Source organism: Salvelinus namaycush, chromosome 14, assembly GCF_016432855.1.
Source record: "Salvelinus namaycush isolate Seneca chromosome 14, SaNama_1.0, whole genome shotgun sequence".
NCBI lineage: Eukaryota > Metazoa > Chordata > Actinopteri > Salmoniformes > Salmonidae > Salvelinus > Salvelinus namaycush.
The window spans coordinates 39,035,034-39,046,507 of NC_052320.1; the positions used below are offsets into that span (position 1 = coordinate 39,035,034).

At 42.2% G+C, this 11,474-nt stretch overlaps 1 protein-coding gene across 1 annotated transcript; it reads left to right on the forward strand.

The window, feature by feature from the left end:
• Positions 1-205: 205 nt before the first annotated feature.
• Positions 206-11,265, forward strand: LOC120058750 (sodium- and chloride-dependent GABA transporter 1-like). The gene is made up of 14 exons (XM_039007490.1): positions 206-434; positions 681-812; positions 1,045-1,145; positions 1,278-1,387; positions 1,536-1,668; positions 2,606-2,740; positions 2,847-2,950; positions 4,053-4,177; positions 4,358-4,470; positions 9,046-9,177; positions 9,536-9,638; positions 10,035-10,135; positions 10,300-10,467; positions 10,882-11,265. The coding sequence occupies exons 1-14, from the start codon at positions 206-208 to the stop codon at positions 11,263-11,265; spliced, it is 2,070 nt and encodes a 689-aa protein (XP_038863418.1).
• The last annotated feature ends 209 nt before the right edge of the window (positions 11,266-11,474 follow it).

The window sequence follows — 11,474 nt, forward strand, 5'->3', positions numbered from 1 at the left end:
TTGAGTGCGCTCTCAAAAACCGACCAATTACTCTATTCACCGATTCCAGGTTAACGGCAACTGACGAGCGGTGTCCCCATAGCCGTCACCTGCTTCCAGACATTTGGTTCAAAGGTTTTGGGTCTAAAACCGCGAAACTGCTGTCTGCGTGGACTGGTGCTGAAGCTTCGCGTTCCAAGGCCAGGACCACTACAAATCGAGAGACATGGCGACGAACGGCACCAAAACGGATGGACAAGTAACAGAACTTAACGAAGTGGCAACTAATGACAAACCCAAGTCACTGGACGTGAAAAGCGACCAGACGAAAAAGGATCTTCCCGAAAGAGAAACCTGGGGAGGGAGATTCGATTTCCTTCTGTCGTGTGTAGGTTATGCAATTGGCCTCGGAAACGTATGGAGATTTCCATATCTCTGTGGAAAAAACGGTGGAGGTAAACACGATTTAAAAAAAAGTCATATAACGTAAGTTCATTTCACTACTCAGTAAGTGCTTCGTCCATTCCGAGCACTAATTATTATGTGAAACGAAGAGTGAATATGTCCCTCGTGTAAGAGCTCAGACATGCATTATTGTTATCCTAATTGAATGATTCCAATTAGCTTCTACATTCCATTGCATGTGTGTGTGGTTTTATTCTGACATTTATATTTGGTTTGATTTGCTTGTGTCTATGCAGGAGCCTTCTTGATCCCCTATTTTTTGACACTCATATTCGCTGGGATGCCGCTGTTCCTGCTTGAGACCGCTCTTGGTCAATACACCTCAATTGGTGGGCTTGGAGTCTGGAAACTGGCTCCCGTGTTCAAAGGTATACATTCTACTCATGCGATGCTCTTACTGTATCTTCTACCGTCATTTTTTTGGTATCTTAAATCAAATTCCTAATTGTCAGCTGGCCCACTTGTGCATCCTATCTTTATTGTGTGATATGCTAATCATGGCCATAACCAGGAAAGATAGAGAGTTCTGCTGTAATTCACCCTGAATATGCTGGAGCGTTAGGAGCATGCACAGACATGTCATCGATTTCCATCTCATAGGTGTTGGCCTTGCGGCAGCTGTCCTGTCCTTCTGGCTTAACATTTACTACATTGTCATCATCGCCTGGGCCATATACTATCTCTACAACTCCTTTACCTCTGTAAGTACCACCATTTTACCTCCTATAAGCCACATGGGGATGACTGGAGATTGCAGCATCCTCGTTAATATCATGTGAGATCGCTCATTGTGTCAAGGAGGAAAACAGGCATTAATCCTTCTTGTTTTTCAGGAACTTCCATGGAGCTCGTGTGGCAATTCATGGAACACAGACAAATGTTACTCAAACTACAGTATTGTCGATAACACCAATCTTACCAGCGCGGTGATGGAGTTTTGGGAGTAAGACATCGACTGCCTGTTTTTTTTGTCTGTCGCTTCAGCACAGCATTACAGTACCCTGCATGCCTGCTTGAGAAGTATAAAAGGAATGTCCCTTTGCTGCAAAGCATTCTGCCAGTGTGTATAATGGTCTTATTGTTGCTTTTAGGCGCAACATGCATCAAATGACCGATGGCTTGGAAAAACCAGGGCAGATCCGAGCGCCACTGGCAATAACACTGGCCATCGCTTGGGTCCTGGTGTACTTCTGTATCTGGAAAGGGGTGAGCTGGACTGGCAAGGTAAGAGACTGGTTTCGCAAGGCAGATTTAGGTGTATGTAAAAGATCTCTGGCATCCAATGTGTGACAGTGATGCAATATTAATCGTTGTCATGTATTTATTTTTTTGTACCTTTATTTAACCAGATAAGACCCATTGAGGTTAAAAACCTATTTTGCGAGGGCGACCTTGTTACGAAGGCAAAACATGGAAATAACAGCGGGTGCATAAAATATTACAGAAAAATACAAAAAAAAACACAAACGACAGAAGTGTCACAAATGACAGATACAATTGAAGAATAAAAACAACTGCAGCTATCCCAAACAGTTTTGTCGATCAGAGTCATATCACCTTCATCAATCATTTATATTGCACTGACTATTGTCCAGATTGATTGTAGAATGAGAGGGTATACATCAAACATTCAGTATTCATGTTCAGGCTCATGGTGCCTTCTCTCACGGGGGGGGGGGGGGGGGGGGGGGGGTTGATGATAGGAGGAAGAGCAACAAGCCCTCTAAAATCCGGTTTTGTCCTTTCCTCTCCCCCACAGTCCGAGCCAGTTCACTCCCTATTGGTGCTACATTTCGGAAATCTAATCTGTCACGTGACCATAGCAAATAACATTTGTTGTGGTGGCAAAACGCTCCACCCACCTACGTCCTTTGCTCTAGAATCTCATACGGGGTATCATGTAAGCATAGCGAGATGGTGTCGGATCAAATTGAAGCCTCAATGAATTTCTTTACTAGATTTCTGTTGATTTATTTTCTTATTTTTGTTGCTGCTCTCCGTGTGAGAGTTTGGAGGACAAGAAATCCATTGGTTTTCCTCTCGAGTGAATAGGCCTTTGTTGAAGCAGAGACTGAATTGCAAATGTATTAACTGGATGGTTAACATGTGTTGGCGTGCATTCCTTTGCTGCTGATGGTGACTTGTTGATTACACTTTCCAGGTTGTGTACTTCTCGGCCACGTACCCCTATTTCATGCTATTCATTCTGTTCTGCCGTGGAGTGACTCTACCTGGAGCTATGGATGGCATTCGCTTCTATATCACCCCTAACTTTGAAAAACTAAAAGAATCTGAGGTAATGAATGAACTTACCATTCTATGTGAGATAAATACTGGCATGTGAATCAACCGTTTTTCAGCCTCCTTTGTCAAACGGCTAAATGGTTATTTCCCCTTGACAGGTATGGCTGGATGCTGCTACTCAGATATTTTTCTCCTACGGTTTGGGACTGGGCTCACTGATAGCTCTTGGGAGCTATAACCCTTTTAATAATAATGTTTACAGGTAAGATGGAGGTAGGCTTCTATTAAATGGAAAAGATCATGTATGAGGCAAGACTTGAAAAGGCAACCATTAGACCAGTATACCTTAACGCAGGGGTCGGCAATATATATTAGGATTTTAGTTTTGGGTCCAAAAAAAATGATAAAAATCACCAGAAATTCAGCTAAAATGTTGTTTAATTGAGGAAATCTGTTCCCAAGTACTCCCACACACAAAAAAAGAGACATATGTGATCGTGTCTCAATGGAATCAAGGTATGAAATTATTATTATTTTCAAATACAATCTATTTCTAGGCTGAGTTGTGGTCAATTTCCAGTGTAGAGATTATTATGTTCCGGCCCCCCGACCATCCGCTCCGAGGTCCCACGGCTGAATTATATATGCCTACCTCTGCCACAACAGTATATGTGGACCTTGCTATTAGACATTTACAACGAGAAGCTTAGATGAACATTATTACAATCAATACAGGGATTCAGTCTAATACGGGGCCATTCATACAGCTTTGGATGTGCATTGCATAAATAAAAGACAATTAGACAAAGATTTCACATCCTCCCCAAGCAGCCCATCCTTTGTCCTAGGTCCCACAAATTACTCATCAGTTATATAATCATGCAGCCTCAACTTGCATTTATTTCAATTGACTTGTTGTTACTTGTTGTTGCTTATTAGCGGCCCAATATTATTTAGCTATATTTAGCTATATCATGCAATTTGGTTTGTAAATAAGGGTTGATTCTTTGGAAAACTCTTCTTTGCAAATAGGAGCTTGGTATCCATTAAAAATGGGCATTGCTTTATTTCATATTTTGGTATTACTGTGATATTAAACCTCTTTGGATAAAGGAACATTGTTCCCCATTGGAATGTTGCACAAAAACACATTTCATATTGTTTTACTATCTCATTGCACACCTTTTGTGGCCAACATCAATATATTATTAAGCAGGGATATGTTTTCAACACAGCAATAATAAGGAATAAGCTCTCTCTCTCCTGAGAAAGGCCTTTTTAGGAATCCATGATGATGCTACAGAAGAGATGACAGATCACCATAAGCTCTGACAACAGGACTTTTTCATGTTTCCTTTCCACAGAGACTCTATCATAGTATGCTGCATCAACTCCTTCACCAGCATGTTTGCTGGCTTTGTCATCTTCTCTATTGTGGGCTTCATGGCGAACGTGACTAAGAGGCCCATAGAAGAAGTTGCAGCTTCAGGTAAACCCAATGCTCCCTCTGTAATTGCACCATCAGCGCACAATAGGGGCTGTCTATTCTGACTTCTGCTCGCAGGAGTCTGTCTAATATTACACCTCTGCTTCTACCTCAATCCACACAGAGAAACGCAGCCGTAAGAAACTGTGAGCCAATGTGTTGTGTTGTGTGTTTGGTATGCAGGTCCAGGCCTGGCTTTCCTGGCCTACCCTGAGGCTGTGACCCAGCTGCCTGTCTCCCCTCTCTGGGCTATCCTGTTCTTCTCCATGCTGCTGATGCTGGGGATTGACAGTCAGGTAAGGCTGTTTTCATAGGCTGCTCCGCAATCTCTTGGTGCTTTAGCCCAATCCTCTCACTATCATTACCATGCCATGTCAGGGGTGTTAGCTAAAGCACCTATAGGTCTAGGACCAGGCTCGTCTGACCTAAATGTGTAAGCACAGGTACATATCTAGCTGTTTTTCCCTGGTCTCTCCCCATGAGAAGCTCATTTCAGTTTTTTTGCTAATGGACAGATACAGATGAGCCTTGACTTTTACTGTCAACCCTTTTTAATACAACTACGTCACCTCTCTCTTGGCCCCCTGGTGCTCTGTTGTCATGCATTTAGCTTGTGCATGCTATTTGGGTTACTGCAAGGCCACTGAGTCTGCTAGCAATGATACTCAATTCTGTTACTCATCTTTATACGGAACAGATAAATCCCAAGTTGACACACCAGTGCTCTTTTTTGTGACTAACCTTTTTTTTTATATGGAATTGTAAATATTCATACTGCAAGGGAAATGGCTATTTTGCATGTTGGAGTTATATTTTTAAGGTGGCTGCCAAAATGAGGTCTCTAGTACTAAAAAAGCTATAACAGTGGTTGTTTTGAACTGTTTTGGTCATCTTGGTCATTCGTTACAACTGTTACATGGCTATCATACTACTACATGAACAACAATGTCATAAATAAACCAATGTATATTTACCCATTGGGTAAAATTAAAGTACAACAATGATACTATCCTTCAAGGGATCCATATCCCAGTAATTGACAATTACCGGTGCTTCCTTTTTTTGGTCCTTTGAAGTTTTTATTTCATAGAAATACTAATTTACCAAATTCTGCAGTTGATAAAAAATGAAAATACAAACAGGAGCGAGACTATCAATGATAGTAGAAACATTAAAGTGAAACTGACAGCATTTTTTGCAATATTAAATATGATAAAAATCTATTCATATACACCCCCCGGAGAAATATGACACTTAAAAAAAAAAAAAATCTGACAAGCGAGTACTTAGATATGTCATGTCATGTTTTCATAAATTCTTAGAATGTTTGGGAATTTGTGAAAATTCTGTAGCAATATAGAGTGGGGAAGCGGCCGTGCGTTTGGACAATTAATAGACACTGCAGTAAATAAAACTGAATAAAAACATCTGTCTCGTCCAGGACCGGAGTCTACGCAGACCGGTACACCATAGCTACAGTAGGCCTTTATGCAAACAAGCCATTTGCCACCATTCACTGTGAACTGGAATGTGTGTTTATAGGCAGTTGCAAAAACGGGACTTTAGATCATTAAAATGCATTCGCCAAAAGCCACAAAATATACCCGAATGGATTTCTGCAAATATGTACATACCCCAGGAGTCCTCTTACATTTGCGAACTTTACAGTTCTATTGATCCATGAAAAGATAGGCTCTCTCTCCCTCAGTTAAGCGCACATCAACAACAACGAGATCAATAACTAATGCTAGCCAGAGCAAGATGATCTAAAATGTAACTGAGGAACATTAGATAAACCCTCTCAAACTTTTTCAGATAGGTGACCGTCAAAATTGCACTGAAAAATAATGGGGAATTGTAGCCTACTTGTCCTTCTGTAGCTTGCTTGCAACCCATCGCCCAAGCTAACTGGCTAAAGTCGGCTAGCTTGCTTGCTACCCACTTCCAGACACAAATGAGAGAACATCTCACTCTGACCATTTTACTCGCCCTAGCAGAGCTGGTTAGGTTGTTCACATGTTATCTAGAGCGTTTGTGACTAACTATTACTTTCTTAGCCTACATTTACTGACACCGGTCATATTCAGCGGGTTTTCATGTTCGTAAATTCATCCGTTATTCTACGCTCTGGCACACTCAGGCGAGAGTGTTTTGAAATCGGAGTAGGTGGCCAGAGTGAATTTGTGAACGCAAAATATATGCTAGCTGGATAACAGTCGTTCAAGTTCTTGCTAGCTAAGCAAAACACATCTCTAACTGTGTATAACCACCAAAAATTATATGAGGGGAAAAAGTCAGTCACTCACCCACTCCTCCAATGACATGACATGACATCCTCTTAGCAGCTAGCTAGCTAACGTTAGGCTCCGTGTTTCTAGCTTGCTAAAGATACGCTAGCCTATTAGCCACGTTATTTGTTTTTGTATTTGTATTTATTATGGATCCCCATTAGCTGATGCCAAAGCAGCAGCTACTCTTCCTGGGGTCCAGCAAAATTAAGGCAGTTTATACAATTTTAAAACAATACAATACATTCACAGACATCCCAAAACACTGTGTGCCCTCAGGCCCCTACTCCACCACTACCACATATCTACAGTACTAAATCTATGTGTATGTATAGTGTGTATGTTATCGTGTGTGTGGTGTGGTGTGGTGTGGTGTGGTGTGGTGTGGTGTGGTGTGGTGTGGTGTGTGTGTGTGTGTGTGCCAGTGTTTGTGTTGCTTCACAGTCCTCGCTGTTCCATAAGGTGTTTTTTTATCTGTTTTTTGAAATCTAATTTTACTGCTTGCATAAGTTACTTGATGTGGAATAGAGTTCCATGTAGTCATGGCTCTATGTAATACTGTGTGCCTCCCATAGTCTGTTCTGGACTTGGGGACTGTGAAGAGAACTCTTGTGGCATGTCTTGTAGGGTATGCATGGGTGTCCGAGCTGTGTGCCAGTAGTTTAGACAGACAGCTCGGTGCAATCAACATGTCGATACCTCTCATAAATAAAAGTAGTGATGAAGTCGATCTCTCCTCCACTTTCAGCCAGGAGAGATTGACATGCATATTATTAATATTAGCTCTCTGTGTACATCCAAGGGCCAGCCGTGCTGCCCTGTTCTGAGCCAATTGCAATTTTCCTAAGTCCTTTTTTGTGGCATCTGACCACACGACTGAACAGTAGTCAAGGTGTGACAAAACTAGGGCCTGTAGGACCTGCCTTGTTGATAGTGTTGTTAAGAAGGCAGAGCATCGCATTATTATAGACAGACTTCTCCCCATCTTAGCTACTACTGCATCAATATGTTTTGACCATGACAGTTTACAATCTAGTATTACTCCAAGCAGTTTAGTCATCGCAAATTGCTCAATTTACACATAATTTATTACAAGATTTAGTTCAGGTTTAGGGTTTAGTGAATGTTTTGTTACAAATACAATGCTTTTAGTTTTAGAGATGTTTAGTGCTAACTTATTCCTTGCCACCCACTCTGAAACTAACTGCAGCTCTTTGTTGAGTATTGCAGTCATTTCAGTCACTGTAGTAGCTGGCGTGTATAGTGTTGAGTCATCCGCATACATAGAAACTCTGGCTTTACTCAAAGTCAGTGGCATGCCGTTAGTAAAAATTGAAAAAAGCAAGGGGCCTAAATAGCTACCCTGGGGAATTCCTGATTCTAACTGGATTATATTTGGAAGGCTTCCATTAAAGAACACCCTCTGTGTTCTGTTAGACAAGTAACTTTTTATCCACATTATAGCAGGGGGTGTAAAGCCATAAGCCATATGTTTTTCCAGCAGCAGACTATGATCAAGAATGTCAAAAGCTGCACTGAAGTCTAACAAAACAGCCCCCACAATAATTTTATCGTCAATTTCTCTGAGCCAATCATCAGTAATTTGTGAAAGTGCTGTGCTTGTTGAGTGTCCTTCCCTATAAGCATGCTGAAATTCTGTTGTCAATTTGCTTACTGTGAAATAGCATTTTATCTGGTCAAACACAATTTTTTCCAGAAGTTTGATTGGTTGGCTATTTGAGCCAGTAAAGGGGGCTTAACTATTCTTTGGTAGCGGAATGACTTTAGCTTCCGTCCAGGCCTGAGGGCACACGCTTTCTAGTAGGCTTAAATTGAAGATGTGGCAAATAGGAGTGGCAATATCGTCTGCTATTATCCTCAGTAATTTTCCATCTAGGATTGTCAGACCCCGGTGGCTTGTCATTGTTGATAGACAACAATCATTTTTTCACCTCTTCCACACTGACTTTACGGAATTCAAAAGTACAATTCTTGTCTTTCATAATTTGGTCCGATATACTTGGATGTGTAGTGTCAGCGTTTGTTGCTGGCATGTCTGACTTGTGATCATTGCCCTTGCTAGTTTGATTGTATTGACATTCCCAGCATTAGTTACAGTTGTCCGTTTTTGTCCAAAATATTGAGTCATTCAAACTGAAACAGTGCATCCTGAATGGAGGCAGCAAACAATGTACCAAGCCAGCTGTGCTTTACAATATTTTTTGGACTACCAAGAAATGTATTGGTGATTTATATTAATCATGCATTGAACTGCATCCATCTATTCTGCCAACAGTGCCTTAGTGTACATCATGGAATGCTGAGTCAAATATAACCTATTTTTAAAACCTCTTATGAAGTTGGTTTTGTAGCATAAACGGGGAATTTTATAATTTTGAATGATATTTTGACTGCTTGTTGTCTGCTTGTTTCATATCTGAAAAGTAGTTCAATCGCTGTTAGTTCCACTGTAAGTGCTTCATTACATAGATACTAAGCAAAATACTGTAAATCTCTCCCCTTTGTGACTGAGAATCCACCCCCTTTGTGTGCCTGTGTGTGTGTGTGTGTCTGTGTGGGTAGTTCTGCACGGTGGAGGGCTTTATCACAGCTCTGGTGGATGAGTTTCCCAGGGCACTGAGGGGCAGGAGAGAGCTCTTCATCGCTGCTGTCTGCCTGGTATCGTACCTGATCGGCCTATCCAACATCACACAGGTACAGCACGACACTCTCTCTCTCTTTCCCTCTCTCTCTCTCTCTCTCTCTCATTAGCCAACCATGAAGTTGAACTACAAAACCTCCACGCTCTCTCTCTCATCATTAGCCAACCATCAGATTGAACTACAAAACCTCCAAGCTCAATGAGACAGTAGTTGATACAAATTTGAATTACATTGGTTAGCACTATCGCTGTCTAATTTTGTACAAAAAATAACAGATTTGTTTCGAGTAGAAAACGAACCCCAACCACCATCTTTTCCCTCTGAGACGAGGATATGAATATAATGTAAAGACCACAGACCATATGGTTTCCCACCGTAGTAAGACTCACCCTTCTGTGCTGTGTCACTAGGGAGGCCTGTACGTGTTCAAGCTCTTCGACTACTACTCTGCCAGTGGGATGTGTCTCCTCTTCCTGGTCTTCTTCGAGTGCATCTCCATATCCTGGTTCTACGGTGGGTAGAGTCTCTCGACAACGTCAAATACACATAGTACAGTAGATACATTATTGCAGTGAACGGTATTGCCTCAGAAACACCCTGTTTCAGCATGACAAAATGACTTGTTACAGTGATGTACGCTCAGGCAAGAGGCGATGAGCAAGAGGCGATGAGCAATGAATGAACTAGACACACTAGTTAAAGCTGAAGGTTGAATGATCAAATAAACTCCCACTTGTCCAGAGACATTAGTCCACCTTCAAACCCTGTTTACCCCCAGGGACGTCAACGCTGCTCACATGTCCTACACTGCACCAGCTCTCCTCCCTCATTACAATTCATGGCAGACCAGTGGAAAATTGGAAGAAATTGAATTTGAATATTTGGATAACACATTCATTTGTCTCGCAGGTGTGGACAAATTCTATGACAACATCCAGGAAATGATTGGCTACAAGCCCTGCATATGGTGGAAGCTGTGTTGGGTTTGTTTCACCCCTCTCATCGTGGCCGTAAGTAGTACGCCACACACATCCAATAGAACATACCATGACACGAACGAAAATAACAAATCATATCAATATGACCTGCCTCAAGCAATTTTGAGACAGAGAAAGAAAGTGTCTGAGAAGAGGTGGTGTCAGGATTAATAAGGATCGTGCCATGTCTCCCACAGGGGGTGTTCTTGTTCAGTGCAGTCCAAATGGTTCCTCTCACCTTGAACAACTACGTGTTCCCTGCCTGGGGCCAGGGAGTGGGCTGGCTCATGGCTCTGTCCTCCATGGTCCTCATCCCTGGATACATGGTCTACATGTACCTCGGACTCAAGGGCACCTGGAAAGAGGTAATCTACATAATGGTTTATGGATATGGGGCGGCAGGTAGCCTAGTGGTTAGAGCATTGGGCCAGTAACCGTAAAGGTTGCTGGATCGAATCCCTGAGCTGACAAGGTAAGAATCTGTCGTTCTGCCCCTGAACAAGGCAGTTAACCCACTGTTCCTAGGCAGTCATTGTAAATAAGAATTTGTTCTGAACTGACTTGCCTTGTTAAATGAAAAAATATGGAATGTTCCCCCCTTTCTCTAAGAGCAAGAGATTAAAGGCAATTTGGTGATGATTGATATGTAACCCAAATGGTTTATTATCATGTGATTAAGTAATAAATAGATCATTTCAGTCAGGTTCTCCTCTCTGGACATGTTGGAGATGCATTCATTGTGTTACTTAATTAACTGTTTTGTTGTGATTCTTTCTCAGCGCCTACGGATAATGTTCCAGCCTCCTGCAGTGGTCCGACGGCCACAGGAGAATGGACCTGAGACAGTGGTTGCCGAGACCAACATTGCTAGTCCCTCTAACGCGGCCAACCCAAGTAGTCCATCCAACCCAACTGCTACAAGCCCGGTTGCTGCAGCCCCGGCCAACCCAGCACCTCCAGCCATTCCAGCTCTGGCTAGCCCTGTGAACCCAACTAGTCCGACCGTTCCAACTGTCCCTACCGTCCCTGCCACTCCAGCCAACCCGACCAGCCCTACCAGCCCACCACCCAATCCGGTTAGCCCAACGGCAAAAGAGACGGCCATCCCACCACCCAACATAGTGAGCTCAACAAACCTGACCAACGCTGAGGCCAATATCTAGACAAGGCAAAACCCTCATGGAGATTGTGTAGTCAACGGCGAACATTACAAAGGACTTCCAAGATTTTAATTGATTCACCTACCTCCAGGGGCAATATCTGATCAAACCGGATTTTAAAATCATGTTTCATTTTTCTGCATTTGTAAAACCAACCCGTTAATGTCTTTTTTTTTTTTGGTATGCATTAAAAATGCTCAAATCAAAGACTG